This window comes from Hyla sarda (genome assembly GCF_029499605.1).
Source record: "Hyla sarda isolate aHylSar1 chromosome 1 unlocalized genomic scaffold, aHylSar1.hap1 SUPER_1_unloc_16, whole genome shotgun sequence".
NCBI lineage: Eukaryota > Metazoa > Chordata > Amphibia > Anura > Hylidae > Hyla > Hyla sarda.
The window spans coordinates 339,528-358,625 of record NW_026607577.1 but is presented as its reverse complement, the minus strand read 5'-3'; the positions used below and the strand labels follow the sequence as shown (position 1 = coordinate 358,625).

The following is a 19,098-nucleotide window of genomic DNA, read 5'->3' as shown; positions in this document are numbered from 1 at the left end:
AACAGTGTAAGTACAGACCATGGAAGTCTATGACAAAATCCCATTCAGCACAGCATGATGTATACAGAGTGAGGACAGCTGCATAACACAGTCACTGACTACAGACACAATACAACCTAAACCGGGAACCTTAAAGGGGTACTCCGCCCACAGACATCTTATCCACTATCCAAAGGATAAAATGTCTGATCATGGGGGAAGAAAGGAAGGAGAAAAACAGAAGAGGAAAGGGTTAAAAGGAAGAGACAAGAGTGCGGAGGACAGAAAAGAGGTGAAAGCCGAGGGAGAACCACACCGCCCCCCCCCCCCCCCCCATACCTTATGGAACTTATCAGGACACTTTCTTATTCAAGGTGAGGGTTTTTTTCAAAAATATTGCAAAACTTTACCTATATTTACAATTTAGTTGTTTTCTGTAGATTTTAAGTCTTCAGATTCGTTCACACGTTTCCATGGTTACATGGTTTTTCTGCAATTTGCGCAACTATGGTAATAGCCAAATTTGGAAAATCATGGCAAATATACAATGTATGGACACAGCCTTAGGGAAGGTGTATAACTACCATATATCCTTATCCCTTAGAGATAACAGCAGCAGTATACAGATAGAGCTGGAGAGGAGGCATATATCTACTATATATCCTGATCCCATAGAGATAACAGCAGCAGTATACAGATAGAGCTGGAGAGGAGGCATATATCTACTCTATATCCTGATCCCATAGAGATAACAGCAGCAGTATACAGATAGAGCTGGAGAGGAGGCATATATCTACTCTATATCCTGATCCCATAGAGATAACAGCAGCAGTATACAGATAGAGCTGGAGGAGAGGTGTATAACTGCTATGTATCCTGATCCCATGGATATAGCAGCAGTATACAGATAGAGCTGGAGGGGAGGTGTATAGCTACTATATATCCTGATCCCATACAGATAGCAACAGTATTCAGATAGAGCTGGAGGGGAGGTGTATAATTACTATATATCCCGATCCCATAGAGATAGCAGCAGCAGTATACAGATAAAGCTGGAGGGGAGGTATATAACTACTTTATATCCTGATAACATAGAGATAGCAGCAGTAGTATACAGACTGAGCTGGAGGGGAGGTGTATAACTACTATATATCCTGATCCCATAGAGATAGCAGCAGTATACAGAGCACTGTTTCAGACAGAAAAGAAATTCAAAATGAAAAGAACTTCCTCTGTAGCATACAGAGGCTGATAAGTGCTGGAAGGATTAAGATTTTTAAATAGAAGTAATTTACAAATCTGTTAAACTTTTTGGCACCAGTTGATTAAAAAAAATTTGTTTTCCACCGGAGTACCCCTTTAAGCATGAAAGACACAGAGAATAGCAGGAGCGCGTACATCTGTAGCTGGGACCCAGGACCGTTCCTCTGGTCCATAGCCTTTCCAGAGAATTAGATACTGGAGGCCGCCCCTGGACATATGGGAGTCAAGGATACTGCAGACCTCATAATCCCACCCCGGCAAGGTGTAGTGAGGTGTAGTGATTGCATAACAACAACTTTAACCCCTTAAGGACGCAGGACGTACTCAAACGGCCCCTTTTCCGAGTCCTTAAGGACTCAGGATGTTTGAGTACGTCCTGTCCATACCCGGCCCCCCCGCCGCCGCTGAAATCGTTCAGCAGGCATCCCAGCATATCGCCCAGGGGGTCATTATGTCCCCCCATGTCGGCGATGGCCGCAGATCGCTGGACAATTCAGTCCAGCGATCTGCGGCGGATTCCGGGTCAATCGGCTCTCCAGTGACCCGATGACCCGGAATTACTGGCTGATCGGGGCCGTCAGAGACGGCCCCGAACAGCCAGAGCCTGCAGGGGTGAGGTGGCACTGGTGCCACCTCACGATCGCCCTGATTCGTCCGCCGGTTTCCCGGCCGACCAATCAGGGCGCCTGCTGCGGGTGTCACTCCCGCAACCCGCTCCGCCCCTCTTCCGGAGGATGTGAGCGGGTGCGGGACGTGCACACCGGGAGCTGGGGACCCCGATCCCCGGCGTGAATGCTGGGATCGGGGCCCCAGGAGCAGCAGCGACGACGAGAAACTGACCTGATGCGGCTGGATAGTTGAAGGTAAGTGACAGCCTCCTGCTGTTGCTTAGCAACAGCTCCCAGCATGCAAAAAGGGCATGCTGGGAGGTGTAGTTATGCAACAGCAGGAGGCAGACCACCACAACTCCCAGCATGCCCTTATGGGCATGCTGGGACTTATAGTTTTGCAACAGCTGGAGGCACATTTTTTCTATGGAAAAGTGTACCTTCAGCTGTTGTGTAACTACAACTCCCAGCTTGCACAAACAGCTAAAGTGCATGCTGGGAGTTGTAGTGGTGCATCTGCTGGTTGCATAACTACAACTCCCAGCATGCCCGTTGGCTGTCGGTGACTGCTGAAAGTTGTAGTTTTGCAACAGCTGAAGGCACACTGAGTTAAGTAGCAAACCAGTGTGTCTCCAGCTGTTACATAACTACAATCCCCAGCATCCCCAGCCAAAGTAGTATGCCTCCAGCTGTTGCATAACTACAAGACCCAGCATGCCCTTCCGCTGTCCGTACATGCTGGGGATTGTAGCTTTTGCAACAGCTGAAGGCACACTGGTTGCAAAACACTGAGTTTGTTACCAAACTCGGTGTTTCACAACCAGTGTGCCTCCAGCTGTTGCAAAACTACAACTCCCAACATGCACTGATAGACCGTACATGCTGGGAGTTGTAGTTTTGCAACAGCTGGATGTTCCCCCACCTCCCCAATGTGAATGTACAGGGTACACTCACATGGGCAGAGGTTAACAGTAAGTATCCGGCTGCAAGTTTGAGCTGTGGCAAATTTTCTGCCGCAGCTCAAACTGCCAGCGCGAAACTACTGTGAACCCCCGCCCGTGTGACTGTACCCTAAAAACACTACACTACACTAACACAAAATAAAATAAAAAGTAAAAAAACACTACATATACACATACCCCTACACAGCCCCCCTCCCCAACAAAAATGAAAAACGTCTGGTACGTCACTGTTTCCAAAACGGAGCCTCCAGCTGTTGCAAAACAACTACTCCCAGTATTACCAGACAGCCACTGACTGTCCAGGCATGCTGGGAGTTTTACAACAGCTGGAGGCCCCCTGTTTGGGAATCACTGGCGTAGAATACCCCTATATCCACCCCTATGCAATCCCTAATTTAGGCCTCAAATGCGCATGGCGCTCTCACTTTGGAGCCCTGTCGTATTTCAAGGCAACAGTTTAGGGTCACATATGGGGTATCGCCGTACTCGGGAGAAATAGTGTTACAAATTTTGGGGGGTATTTTCTGCTTTTACCCTTTTTAAAAATGTAAATTTTTGGGGAAAAGAAGCATTTTAGGTAAAAAAACATTTTTTTTTTTTTACATATGCAAAAGTCGTGAAACACCTGTGGGGAATTAAGGTTAACTTAACCCCTTGTTACGTTACCCGAGGGGTCTAGTTTCTAAAATGGTATGCCATGTGGTTTTTTTTTTTGCTGTTCTGGCACCATAGGGGCTTCCTAAATGCGGCATGCCCCCAGAGCAAAATTTGCTTTCAAAAAGCCAAATGGGTATTTTCTGCTATTACCCTTTTTAAAAATGTAAAACTTTTAGGAAACCAAGCATTTTAGGGAATTTTTATATATATATTTTTTTTTTTACATATGCAAAAGTCGTGAATCACCTGTGGGGTATTAAGGTTCACTTTACCCCTTGTTATGTTCCCCGAGAGGGGTCTAGTTTCCAAAATGGTATGCCATGTGGGTTTTTTGCTGTTCTGGCACCATGGGGGCTTCCTAAAGGTGACATGCCCCCCAAAAACCATTTGTCGCTCCTTCCCTTCTGAGCCCTCTACTGCGCCCGCCGAACACTTTACATAGACATATGAGGTATGTGCTTACTCGAGAGAAATTGGGTTTCAAATACAAGTAAAAATTTTCTCCTTTTTACCCCTTGCAAAAATTCAAAAATTGGGTCTACAAGAACATGCGAGTGTAAAAAATTAAGATTTTGAATTTTATCCTTCACTTTGCTGCTATTCCTGTGAAACACCTAAAGGGTTAATACACTTACTGAATGTCATTTTGAATACTTTGTGGGGTGCAGTTTTTATAATGGGGTCATTTGTGGGGTATTTCTGAACTGGTCCCTGAAAAAAAGTGAGTTTCAAAATTTTGTGAAAAATTGCTGCTGGACTTTGAAGCCTCTGGTGTCTTCCAGAAGTAAAAACTTGTCAATTTTATGATGCAAATATAAAGTAGACATCAAAAATATTTGGAATATCCATTTTCCTTACAAGCAGAGAGCTTCAAAGTTAGAAAAATGATAAATTTTCAAATTTTTCATCAAATTTTGAGATTTTTCACCAAGGAAGGATGCAAGTTACCACACAATTTTACCACTAACATAAAGTAGAATATGTAACGAAAAAACAATCTCGGAATCAGAATGATAACTAAAAGCATTCCAGAGTTATTAATGTTTAAAGTGACAGTGGTCAGAATTGCAAAAAATGGCCGAGTCCTTAAGGTGAAAAAGGGAACAGTCCTTAAGGGGTTAAGAATGAAATGTGGATGACCTTGGAAGTCTGTATGGAGGGCACGAGGCTAAGTTCATAGGTAACATTCCAGGAATAAAAAAACAGGCCTTTTTTTTTTTTCAAAGACCTCTCCCTGTCTGTCTCCAGGTTGGGTGTGGTTCTGCAGCTCAGTTCCATTGAAGTGAATGGAGACAAGTTGTAAAACCACATCCAAAGTGGAGACAAACAGGGCGCGGTCTTTGAAAGAAAAAAAAAGGCCTGTTTTTTTATTCCTGGAATTCCCTTTAACCTGTCAAAGTACGTGGTAGGGCCCAATATACAGGGGAGCCATTTTTATGGTAGAAGTGCAGGGAATCTTGTTTCGGGTGGACAACCATACCCTCTCCCGGATCTTCAAGGAGGGGGTCATTAATTGTCTTACAGTCATTCTGGAGCTTCTGCTACATGGACCTCTAGAGCGATCCTTGGAATAATACCCATGTGGACTGGGGTTACTGGAGATGGTTTTCTAATGCCGGAACGTTTACTGGTGGAGAATTCAGAGTAATAAGGAGGGTTGGAAACTGTAGTCAGAAACGGAATCACACTCGAGGATGAATTCACGGCGTTGTTACAGGCAAACTCCGCCCAAGGGTAACCGGTCCGATATATAGAAGAGCAGAAATTACTCCAAGACCTGATTAAAACGTTCCATGGTAACATTAGATTGTGGGTTGTGGGGCGAGGAGAAGAAAAGCTTGATACCCATTTAGTACAAAAACTCAGTAGGAGGAGCGGCTCTAATCCAATACTGAACAATGAGTTTTCTGGCCAATCCCAGAGGGCTCCGCTCCACATCCTAGAGGACCCAACAGGCAAGTTATAGGCTCCAATAGATAAACCCGTACACTGTATGAATGAGCAGTATCAGGAACTTACAGAGGAGATTCCCAAACCATATGGAACAAGTGGGCAGCCAGATAGCCGCACCTCGTCTGCCCGACCTATTTATTTATTAATCCCAGAGAAAAAACCTACAAAAAACTACAGCTCATGGCGCAAACAATAAACCCTAATACAGATCCGTAGGTGGAAAAATATAAAAGTTATAGAGGTCAGAACAGGAGCAGAGCTTAGAGCGGTGAGAATGGGGCCCCCAACAGGCAGGTGACAGTACTACATATAGGGCTAGAATACAGTCAGCAGGTATGACTGGTATGAGACAGGGCATCAGCTTTAGGTTATGTTCACACCGCAGAATTCTGCAAGAATTCTGCAGGAATATTCCACACGGACACTAAGCTGCAGCAGAGTCCGCTTGATTTCCATAAGATTTTAGTATATGTGCTGTCGAGGCGACTTCTATAAGATTCTGCTGCACTGTGCACACGACGGAAAGTCCAGATAGACTTGTCTATTCTTCCTGCAGATTCCGCTCAGAAATGAGACGACCATCGGATCCTTCAAATCTGCGGAATGTCGCCCGTGTTTTCTGGGTGTTCATTCCGCACATTTTCAGCCATTTGAACCCGTCCTTAGTGTTCTTAGTGCCAAGAAGAAAGGAGACACATAATAAAATGGGGAGAAGAAGAAGAGAGCCCACCTAGCCTGTCCTAGAGATAAACATTTGGCTGCAGGGAGGTAAATGAAGTGTTTGTGATCCATAAGAATTAGAATAGGTCCGGTAGTACCCACAGACAAGTGCGGCCACTCCTTGAGGGACAAATGATGGCCACTGAGGAAAGTTTCCTGGTAATAAAGCTATAAGGATAAAATGGTCTCTCTGGGGTAGGAAGGTGAGACACCTATTCTGTCTCAGACGCATCGTATGAACGGGAAAGCTGGGTTGTGGTGACCCAGGATGGGAGCTGTGGTGACGGCAGCTTTTAGGGTGGAAAACGTTTGTGACCTTCGTGGAATTCACATTTCTCCAGTTTGTAATACAGAACAATCTCTCGCAACGTAGCAATGCAGCTAAAGATTACAGCGCCGGAACTCTGCATATACTACACGGATGTGAGTAAGTGACCCCTCTTTGTAAAGCTGTTTACCCCACTATAACCCCGTATATTGGCTTTAGTGTGGAGAACAAGGGGTCAGATTCTCTATAAGTTACTTTGGATAAGACTGTAATGTGATTGTGGCCCCACAGTGCTCTCTGCTGACACCTCTGTCCAGGTCAGGAACTGTCCAAAGCAGAAGCAAATCCTCATAGCGAACCTCTCCTGCTCTGACCAGTTTCTGACATGAACAGAGGTGTCAGCAGAGAGCAGTGTGGTCAGACTGGAAAAAACTAGACAACTCCCTCTGGAGCATACAGCAGCTGATGAGTACTGGAATGATTAAGATTTTTAAATATAAGTAGTGTACAATACTGATGAATTTCGAGAACCAGTAGATTAAAATAATTAATTTCCATCGGAGTACCCCTTTAAACAAAATTCCATATAAAATTATTAGTCAGTGACTGAGCAGAATCTGTGACTTTTACTACTCACCTGGGCAGTTCCCTGTAGGAATTTCCTTCTCATTCTGCTCATCACTGCTCAAATCTGTCTCTTCTTCTTCTTCCTTTATGTCTGTAGCATTAATATAGATCAGATCTTTCCCTGTAGGAATGTCCTCCTTATACTGCTCATCACCGCTCACGTCTGTCTCTTCTTCCTTTATGTCTGTAGCATTAATATAGATCAGATCTTTCCCTGTAGGAATGTCCTCCTTATACTGCTCATCACCGCTCACATCTGTCTCTGAAGCATTAATATTGTTCAGATCTTCTCCCTGACTCATAAAATATGGAAGAAATATAGTAAAAGTCATCAGACAGTAGGAGAAGTCACGTGGGATGTTATAGATGAGCAGGAGATGAGGAGTCATGGAGGGTGAGGGGACTGACCACAAGAGCTTCACAGCCCTTCTACAGATCATAGGGAATATCTCCATCTACCTGATCATCCTGTGGAAGAAGAGGACGGGGACACCTCTCTGGTGCTGTTCTCTTACTGGATCTGACTGTAGGGAACACATACAGAGACTGAATTCATTCTTTACATACAAATAATGAGAGGACGTGAGTATATAGTCATGTCTATTACCTGGTGATGTGAGGGGCTGCTGATCCTCCATCATGACCTGATCCTTGTACTGATCCTTGTGTCCTTCTACATACTCCCACTCCTCCATGGAGAAATAGACCGCCACGTCCCGACACCTTATAGGAACCTGACACATAATGATACAGTCATCACCCCGACCCCTCCAGTGGTGTTACTGTATAATGTCCCAGCATTCCCAGCAGTGTCACCTCTCCAGTCATCACCAGACCCCTCCATTACTGTATAATGTCCCAGCATTCCCAACAGTGTCACCTCTCCAGTCATCACCAGACCCCTCCATTACTGTATAATGTCCCAGCGGTGTCACCTCTCCAGTCATCACCAGACCCCTCCATTACTGTATAATGTCCCAGCAGTGTCACCTCTCCAGTCATCACCAGACCCCTCCATTACTGTATAATGTCCCAGCAGTGTCACCTCTCCAGTCATCACCAGACCCCTCCATTACTGTATAATGTCCCAGCAGGGTCACCTCTCCAGTCATCACCAGACCCCTCCATTACTGTATAATGTCCCAGCAGTGTCACCTCTCCAGTCATCACCAGACCCCTCCATTACTGTATAATGTCCCAGCAGTGTCACCTCTCCAGTCATCACCAGACCCCTCCATTACTGTATAATGTCCCAGCAGTGTCACCTCTCCAGTCATCACCAGACCCCTCCATTACTGTATAATGTCCCAGCAGTGTCACCTCTCCAGACCCCTCCATTACTGTATAATGTCCCAGCATTCCCAGCAGTGTCACCTCTCCAGTCATCACCAGACCCCTCCATTACTGTATAATGTCCCAGCAGTGTCACCTCTCCAGTCATCACCAGACCCCTCCATTACTGTATAATGTCCCAGCAGTGTCACCTCTCCAGTCATCACCAGACCCCTCCATTACTGTATAATGTCCCAGCAGTGTCACCTCTCCAGTCACCACCAGACCCCTCCATTACTGTATAATGTCCCAGCAGTGTCACCTCTCCAGTCATCACCAGACCCCTCCATTACTGTATAATGTCCCAGCAGTGTCACCTCTCCAGTCATCACCAGACCCCTCCATTACTGTATAATGTCCCAGCAGTGCCACCTCTCCAGTCATCACCAGACCCCTCCATTACTGTATAATGTCCCAGCAGTGTCACCTCTCCAGTCATCACCAGACCCCTCCATTACTGTATAATGTCCCAGCAGTGTCACCTCTCCAGTCATCACCAGACCCCTCCATTACTGTATAATGTCCCAGCAGTGTCACCTCTCCAGTCATCACCAGACCACTCCATTACTGTATAATGTCCCAGCAGTGTCACCTCTCCAGTCATCACCAGACCCCTCCATTACTGTATAATGTCCCAGCAGTGTCACCTCTCCAGTCATCACCAGACCCCTCCATTACTGTATAATGTCCCAGCAGTGTCACCTCTCCAGTCATCACCAGACCCCTCCATTACTGTATAATGTCCCAGTATTCCCAGCAGTGTCACCTCTCCAGTCATCACCAGACCCCTCCATTACTGTATAATGTCCCAGCAGTGTCACCTCTCCAGTCATCACCAGACCCCTCCATTACTGTATAATGTCCCAGCAGTGTCACCTCTCCAGTCATCACCAGACCCCTCCATTACTGTATAATGTCCCAGCAGTGTCACCTCTCCAGTCATCACCAGACCCCTCCATTACTGTATAATGTCCCAGCAGTGTCACCTCTCCAGTCATCACCAGACCCCTCCATTACTGTATAATGTCCCAGCATTCCCAGCAGTGTCACCTCTCCAGTCATCACCGGACCCCTCCATTACTGTATAATGTCCCAGCAGTGTCACCTCTTCAGTCATCACCAGACCCCTCCATTACTGTATAATGTCCCAGCAGTGTCACCTCTCCAGTCATCACCAGACCCCTCCATTACTGTATAATGTCCCAGCAGTGTCACCTCTCCAGTCATCACCAGACCCCTTCATTACTGTATAATGTCCCAGCAGTGTCACCTCTCCAGTCATCACCAGACCCCTTCATTACTGTATAATGTCCCAGCAGTGTCACCTCTCCAGTCATCACCAGACCCCTTCATTACTGTATAATGTCCCAGCAGTGTCACCTCTCCAGTCATCACCAGACCCCTCCATTACTGTATAATGTCCCAGCAGTGTCACCTCTCCAGTCATCACCAGACCCCTCCATTACTGTATAATGTCCCAGCATTCCCAGCAGTGTCACCTCTCCAGTCATCACCAGACCCCTCCATTACTGTATAATGTCCCAGCAGTGTCACCTCTCCAGTCATCACCAGACCCCTCCATTACTGTATAATGTCCCAGCAGTGTCACCTCTCCAGCCATCACCAGACCCCTCCATTACTGTATAATGTCCCAGCAGTGTCACCTCTCCAGTCATCACCAGACCCCTCCATTACTGTATAATGTCCCAGCAGTGTCACCTCTCCAGTCATAACCAGACTCTTCCATTACTGTATAATGTCCCAGCAGGGTCACCTCTCTAGTCATCACCAGACCCCTCCATTACCGTATAATGTCCCAGCAGTGTCACCTCTCCAGTCATCACCAGACCCCTCCATTACTGTATAATGTCCCAGCATTCCCAGCAGTGTCACCTCTCCAGTCATCACCAGACCCCTCCATTACTGTATAATGTCCCAGCAGTGTCACCTCTCCAGTCATCACCAGACCCCTCCATTACTGTATAATATCCCAGCAGTGTCACCTCTCTAGTCATCACCAGACCCCTCCATTACTGTATAATATCCCAGCAGTGTCACCTCTCCAGTCATCACCAGACTCCTCCATTACTGTATAATGTCCCAGCAGTGTCACCTCTCCAGTCATCACCAGACCCCTCCATTACTGTATAATGTCCCAGCAGTGTCACCTCTCCAGCCATCACCAGACCCCTCCATTACTGTATAATGTCCCAGCAGTGTCACCTCTCCAGTCATCACCAGACCCCTCCATTACTGTATAATGTCCCAGCATTCCCAGCAGTGTCACCTCTCCAGTCATCACCAGACCCCTCCATTACTGTATAATGTCCCAGCAGTGTCACCTCTCCAGTCATCACCAGACCCCTCCATTACTGTATAATATCCCAGCAGTGTCACCTCTCTAGTCATCACCAGACCCCTCCATTACTGTATAATATCCCAGCAGTGTCACCTCTCCAGTCATCACCAGACTCCTCCATTACTGTATAATGTCCCAGCAGTGTCACCTCTCCAGTCATCACCAGACCCCTCCATTACTGTATAATGTCCCAGCAGTGTCACCTCTCCAGTCATCACCAGACCCCTCCATTACTGTATAATGTCCCAGCAGTGTCACCTCTCCAGTCATCACCAGACCCCTCCATTACTGTATAATGTCCCAGCAGTGTCACCTCTCCAGTCATCACCAGACCCCTCCATTACTGTATAATGTCCCAGCAGTGTCACCTCTCCAGTCATCACCAGACCCCTCCATTACTGTATAATGTCCCAGCAGTGTCACCTCTCCAGTCATCACCAGACCCCTCCATTACTGTATAATGTCCCAGCAGTGTCACCTCTCCAGTCATCACCAGACCCCTCCATTACTGTATAATGTCCCAGCAGTGTCACCTCTCCAGTCATCACCAGACCCCTCCATTACTGTATAATGTCCCAGCAGTGTCACCTCTCCAGTCATCACCAGACCCCTCCATTACTGTATAATGTCCCAGCAGTGTCACCTCTCCAGTCATCACCAGACCCCTCCATTACTGTATAATGTCCCAGCAGGGTCACCTCTCCAGTCAGCAGCTCCATCATCTTGTTGATGAGTTCTAGGATCTTCTGTTCATCCATTTCCTCATGTATCAGGGAGTGAGGTGGGGGCCCCGGGATTGGGCTCAGGGTTCTTCCCCATCCTTCACACACAGGGGCCCGACAGCGCCCACTAGAGGACTTCTTCACTACTGTGTAATCCTGTGTATGGAGAGACACATTAATATCACTACATACATTCCCAGAATCCCTCACTTCTCCAGTCATATCCATCTGTTATTACATGGATAAGAATGAGGTAATGGGACATCACTCCCAGAATCCCTCACCTCTCCAGTCATATCCATCTGTTATTACATAGATAAGAATGAGGTCATGTGACATCACTCCCAGAATCCCTCACCTCTCCAGTCATATCCATCTGTTATCACATAGATAAGAATGAGGTCATGTGACATCACTCCCAGAATCCCTCACCTCTCCAGTCATATCCATCTGTTATTACATAGATAAGAATGAGGTCATGTGACATCACTCTCAGAATCCCTCACCTCTCCAGTCATATCCATCTGTTATTACATAGATAAGAATGAGGTCATGTGACATCACTCCCAGAATCCCTCACCTCTCCAGTCATATCCATCTGTTATTACATAGATAAGAATGAGGTCATGTGACATCACTCCCAGAATCCCTCACCTCTCCAGTCATATCCATCTGTTATTACATAGATAAGAATGAGGTCATGTGACATCACTCCCAGAATCCCTCACCTCTCCAGTCATATCCATCTGTTATTACATAGATAAGAATGAGGTCATGTGACATCACTCCCAGAATCCCTCACCTCTCCAGTAAGCCGGAAGAGTATCTGTAGGGTGAGGTTTATGATCCTGTTGGCCATCTTGTTCCTGTCTCTCTCCATGGTTGATGGGTCATCCAGGAGAATTCTCTTATATAGAAGATATCAGCAGAGGATCCTGGATTGGAGAAACCTGAAGGGAAGAAGAGGAGACGATGATAAACCGCACCAGATTCTATGGAGAAATAAAATCCATTTCCTGGAGATAATCTGGGGAAACATCTGAGGAGACATTATAGTCACAATCATGGAGGCTGTAAACCTAGTCAGGGGATCCATCATAGTCTGGGGCGGAGTCATGGGGGATGGGTAGAATATGGAGACAGGAATCCACCCTCCATGTTATCCAGGTAATACCAGAAGCCACGAGTGGTGAGAAGATGGAAATGGTGGACAAAGTGTCTGAGGACTCTTCATCATCCAGTAGATGTGACCTGTCATGGTCGGAGGTCAGGAGGTCACTGTCCTATGTCACACACCTTCTCTTACCATCCTATTTTAACTATAGTCAGTTATTCTGATGCCAACTAGGTGTTTACCCTGACCACTGGAGGGCGCCAAATATCATGACTCCAGACAATAAACAGTTACACATATAAGAGATTTGGTGACACCGCACTGGAATCATTGATAAAGGGATCATCCATCTGGGATATTTCCACACAGGATCGAGACCTTCTGCCTCCTACTAATCCCAAGGATTTCCTCACATCACCTTCTGTTATATACATACGTATACGCTTATTGTGAGCGGCTTTACCTCATCTCACCTTCTCTCATAGTGGACTGAGGACATCTAGACCTGATATTCCTTTATTGTGTGTATCCCACTGCGAACAAACCATTGTGCCTCCCCTCAGGGGTGTAAAGACCTTCACTCAGAGCAAACATGGCGGAAACATTACAACAACGAGACACAAACAAACCATTGTGCCTCCCCCTCAGGGGTGTAAAGACCTTCACTCAGAGCAAACATGGCGGAAACATTACAACAACGAGACACAAACAAACCATTGTGCCTCCCCTCAGGGGTGTAAAGACCTTCACTCAGAGCAAACATGGCGGAAACATTACAACAACGAGACACAAACAAACCATTGTGCCTCCCCTCAGGGGTGTAAAGACCTTCACTCAGAGCAAACATGGCGGAAACATTACAACAACGAGACACAAACAAACCATTGTGCCTCCCCTCAGGGGTGTAAAGACCTTCACTCAGAGCAAACATGGCGGAAACATTACAACAACGAGACACAAACAAACCATTGTGCCCCCCCTCAGGGGTGTAAAGACCTTCACTCAGAGCAAACATGGCGGAAACATTACAACAACGAGACACAAACAAACCATTGTGCCTCCCCTCAGGGGTGTAAAGACCTTCACTCAGAGCAAACATGGCGGAAACATTACAACAACGAGACACAAACAAACCATTGTGCCTCCCCTCAGGGGTGTAAAGATCTTCACTCAGAGCAAACATGGCGGAAACATTACAACGAGACACAAACAAACCATTGTGCCTCCCCTCAGGGGGTGTAAAGACCTTCACTCAGAGCAAACATGGCGGAAACATTACAACAACGAGACACAAACAAACCATTGTGCCTCCCCTCAGGGGTGTAAAGACTTCTTTGACATGGTCACATGACACTTCTCTGTGCTTTTTGTACTTTAGTTCACATAAAGCGTTGGTGGGATCATAGGTGAATGGATCCGCGTCACACTGGGAATTATTGTCCCGGAATGTTACATAATTGTCCAGAATCCGGGCAGAAAGCCAATCTGGTCTCCAGGGTTGGGACGACATTATGTCGGGAGTTTGAATCCTGACGTGGATGTTGTCCCTCCAGGTGCCCACGTTATAGACCCTTTTCATCTGGAACACGTTGTTTGTGGTAAAGGGGAATGAACAGAGGGGCCCCGAGCAGAGAAGGCTGAGGGAGAATCCTCTGAGGAGAGACCACATGTTAATGGCGGCCATCTTAGATTGCTGTATGGAAGAAATGGCTAATACCCAGAGAAGAAATTAACCAGATGACAGGATGGGCGGGGAGGTGACCTGCAGCCCTTCACCATACAAACACGCCTCCTTCCATAGACCTGCATTGAGAGGGCGTGACAGAACGAGGGGCATGGCTGTGACACAACCCCCTGTGACACAACCACTGGGGCAGCAGAGTACCCCTTTAATGGGTTAATTATTAGCGGTGAGTCCTGGCTGCGTATAGCTCCTAAGCTCTAAATCCCATATGGGACGCAGGGGGCGTAAATGTACTGCATGTTCTTAACCCCTTAAGGACCAAGGACGTATGAGTACGTCCTTGGTCCCGCTACTGTGATATAACGCGGGGTCCCACGGTGACCCTGCATCATATCACGGCGGGCCCGGCGTCATAGTGAAGCCAGGACCCGCCGCTAATAGCGCGCTGCACTGATCGGGGTGCTGCGCGCTATTAACCCTTTAGCCGTGTGCTCAAAGCTGAGCCACGCGGCTAAAAGTGAAAGTAAAAAGTGCCGGTTAGCTCAGTGGGCTGTTCGGGATAGCCGCGGCGAAATCGCGGCATCCCGAACAGCTTACAGGACAGCCGGAGGGTCCCTACCTGCCTCCTCGCTGTCCGATCACCGAATGACTGCTCCGTGCCTGAGATCCAGGCATGAGCAGTCAAGCGGCAGAATTATCGATCACTGGTTTCCTATGAGAAACCATTGATCAATGTAAAAGATCAGTGTGTGCAGTGTTATAGGTCCCTATGGGATAATAATGATCAATGTAAAAGATCAGTGTGTGCAGTGTTATAGGTACCTGTAAAAGATCAGTGTGTGCAGTGTTATAGGTCCCTATGGGATAATAATGATCAATGTAAAAGATCAGTGTGCGCAGTGTTATAGGTCCCTGTAAAAGATCAGTGTGTGCAGTGTTATAGGTCCCTAGTGTTATAGGTCCCTAAAGATCATTTAACCCCTCCCCTATTAAAAGTTTGAATCACCCCCCCCTTTCCCATAAAAAAAAAAAACACAGTGTAAATAAAAATAAACATATGTGGTATCGCCGCGTGCGGAAATGTCCGAATTATAAAAAAATATCATTAATTAAACCGCACGGTCAATGGCATACGCGCAAAAAAATTCCAAAGTCCAAAATAGTACATTTTTGGTCACTTTTTATATAATTTAAAAATGAATAAAAAGCGATCAATAAGTCCTATCAATGCAAAAATGGTACCATTAAAAACTTCAAAACACGGCGCAAAAAATGAGTCCTCATACCGCCCCATACACGGAAAAATAAAAAAGTTATAGGGGTCAGAAGATGAGAATTTTAAACGTATTAATTTTCCTGCATGTAGTTATGATTTTTTCCAGAAGTGCGATAAAATCACCTATATAAGTAGGGGATCATTATAATCGTATGGACCTACAGAATAAAGAGAAGGTGTCATTTTTACTGAAAAATGTACTGTGTAGAAACGGAAGCCCCCAAAAGTTACAAAACGGCGTTTTTTTTTTTCAATTTTATCTCACAAGCCATCATATGGATTTTTAGGTGCAAAATTGAAAGAGTTATGATTTTTTAAAGGCAAGGAGCAAAAAACGAAAGTGCAAAAACGGAAAAAACCCCGGTCCTTAAGGGGTTAAAGGAGTTCTGTAGTAAAAAAAATAACCAACGGATAGGGGACAAGTTATAGATCGCAAGGGTCTGACTGCTGGGACCCCCTGCGATCTCTTGTACGGGGCCCCGACAGTCCACAGGAAGGGGGCGTGCCAACCACTGCACGGAATGGCGGCCAAAACGCCCCCACCATGTATCCCATAGAAATACATGGAGGAGGAGCTTCGGCAGCTGCTTCCTGTGGGGGTCGGATCGCGCGCTTGCTGCAAACTGCCGTGACCCCGTACAGGAGATCGAGGGGGATCCCAGCGGTTGGACCCCCACAATCTATAACTTATCCCCTATCCTTTGGATAGAGGATGTTATTTGTCACTGCACTAGTCTTTTAAGGGTTAATAACATCCCCAATAATCCTGATCTGATGGTGACCGCACACACATACCTGTATCTGTAGAGGAGCCGTGTGCTTACAGGACCTGCGATGGTGTCACCGTCATGTGATCAGTCACATGGAGGAGTCACATGATCAGGGGCTGCTGCTCTGAGAGATCTCCACACACAACACAACAGCAGTGACTGCCCCACCAGGACCTGTTCTGTATCTGCTACATGCTGGAGGTGTAGGACCTGTGATGATGTCACAATCATGTGACCAGTACATTTGGGGGCAAAGTTTAGCAGTATAAATATGACTGTGGGTAAAGGACCTGTGGGGAGGATCATGTGACAGTTGTGGGCGGGGTTGTGTAGTGCTGGATAGAAGAGATTGTAGTTGAAGGACCTGTGATAATGGTCATGTGACAGCGGAGTCCTGCATACACTGAGCAGATGAACCTAGAGCAGCAGCCCCTGATCATGTGACTCCTCCTCCTCCATGTGACTGATCAAATGACGGTGACATCGTCGCAGGTCCTGTAAGGACACGGCTCCTGTACTGTCTGCAGGTGGAGGTATATACGGGTGTGGTGACATCAGGAGCGCTGGGGGAGGGGACATTACTATTAACCCCTTCAGGTACACAAGGAAGAAGATCACAAGATCCAGAACTTTCTATGTAGTTGTCTCTTTCTCTGTTGTTGTTTCTATTAGCAGCCGCCATTTCTCATCGTCTCCTCTTCTTCCCTTCAGGTTTCTCCAATCCAGGATCCTCTGCTGATATCTTCTATATAAGAGAATTCTCCTGGATGACCCATCAACCATGGAGAGAGACAGGAACAAGATGGCCGACAGGATCATAAATCTCACCCTACAGATACTCTTCCGGCTTACTGGAGAGCTGAGGGATTCTGGGAGTGATGTCACATGACCTCATTCTTATCTATGTAATAACAGATGGATATGACTGGGGAGGTGAGGGATTCTGGGAGTGATGTCACATGACCTCATTCTTATCTATGTAATAACAGATGGATATGACTGGAGAGGTGAGGGATTCTGGGAGTGATGTCACATGACCTCATTCTTATCTATGTAATAACAGATGGATATGACTGGAGAGGTGAGGGATTCTGGGAGTGGTGTCACATGACCTCATTCTTATCTATGTAATAACAGATGGATATGACTGGAGAGGTGAGGGATTCTGGGAGTGATGTCACATGTCCTCATTGTTATCTATGTAATAACAGATGGATATGACTGGAGAGGTGAGGGATTCTGGGAGTGATGTCACATGACCTCATTCTTATCTATGTAATAACAGATGGGTATGACTGGAGAGGTGAGGGATTCTGGGAGTGATGTCACATGACCTCATTCTTATCTATGTAATAACAGATGGATATGACTGGAGAGGTGAGGGATTCTGGGAATGTATGTAGTGATAATAATGTGTCTCTCCATACACAGGATTACACAGTAGTGAAGAAGTCCTCTAGTGGGCGCTGTCGGGCCCCTATGTGTGAAGGATGGGGAAGAACCCTGAGGCCAATCCAGGGGCCCCCACCTCACTCCCTGATACATGAGGAAATGGATGAACAGAAGATCCTAGAACTCATCAACAAGATGATGGAGCTGCTGACTGGAGAGGTGACCCTGCTGGGACATTATACAGTAATGGAGGGGTCTGGTGATGACTGGAGAGGTGACACTGCTGGGACATTATACAGTAATGGGGGGGTCTGGTGATTGGAGAGGTGACCCTGCTGGGACATTATACAGTAATGGAGGGGTCTGGTGATGATTAGAGAGGTGACACTGCTGGGACATTATACAGTAATGGAGGGGTCTGGTGATGACTGGAGAGGTGACACTGCTGGGACATTATACAGTAATGGAGGGGTCTGGTGATGACTGGAGAGGTGACACTGCTGGGAATGCTGGGACATTATACAGTAATGGAGGGGTCTGGTGATGACTGGAGAGGTGACCCTGCTGGGACATTATACAGTAATGGAGGGGTCTGGTGATGACTGGAGAGGTGACACTGCTGGGACATTATACAGTAATGGAGGGGTCTGGTGATGACTGGAGAGGTGACACTGCTGGGACATTATACAGTAATGGAAGGGTCTGGTGATGACTGGAGAGGTGACACTTCTGGGACATTATACAGTAATGGAGGGGTCTGGTGATGACTGGAGAGGTGACACTGCTTGGACATTATACAGTAATGGAAGGGTCTGGTGATGACTGGAGAGGTGACACTGCTGGGACATTATACAGTAATGGAAGGGTCTGGTGATGACTGGAGAGGTGACACTGCTGGGACATTATACAGTAATGGAGGGGTCTGGTGATGACTGGAGAGGTGACACTGCTGGGACATTATACAGTAATGGAAGGGTCTGGTGATGACTGGAGAGGTGACACTGCTGGGACATTATACAGTAATGGAGGGGTCTGGTGATGACTGGAGAGGTGACACTGCTGGGAATGCTGGGACATTATACAGTAATGGAGGGGTCTGGTGATGACTGGAGAGGTGACACTGCTGGGACATTATACAGTAATGGAGGGGTCTGGTGATGACTGGAGAGGTGACACTGCTGGGACATTATACAGTAATGGAGGGGTCTGGTGATGACTGGAGAGGTGACACTGCTGGGACATTATACAGTAATGGAGGGGTCTGGTGATGACTGGAGAGGTGACCCTGCTGGGACATTATACAGTAATGGAGGGGTCTGGTGATGACTGGAGAGGTGACACTGCTGGGAATGCTGGGACATTATACAGTAATGGAGGGGTCTGGTGATGACTGGAGAGGTGACACTGCTGGG

At 46.8% G+C, this 19,098-nt stretch overlaps 1 protein-coding gene and 1 pseudogene across 1 annotated transcript; one reads left to right on the top strand and one right to left on the bottom strand.

Moving 5' to 3' along the window:
• The window catches only part of LOC130298021 (zinc finger protein 84-like), a 52,801-nt pseudogene that overhangs the window by 16,485 nt on the left and 17,218 nt on the right, over positions 1–19,098 (top strand).
• On the bottom strand, positions 7,274–16,489 carry LOC130298013 (gastrula zinc finger protein XlCGF66.1-like). Its single transcript, XM_056550896.1, has 5 exons — positions 16,320–16,489; positions 12,253–12,400; positions 11,427–11,606; positions 7,645–7,771; positions 7,274–7,561 (listed from the first exon to the last, which is right to left on the bottom strand). The coding sequence occupies exons 2-5, from the start codon at positions 12,328–12,330 to the stop codon at positions 7,467–7,469; spliced, it is 480 nt and encodes a 159-aa protein (XP_056406871.1). The 5' UTR covers positions 12,331–12,400; positions 16,320–16,489; the 3' UTR covers positions 7,274–7,466.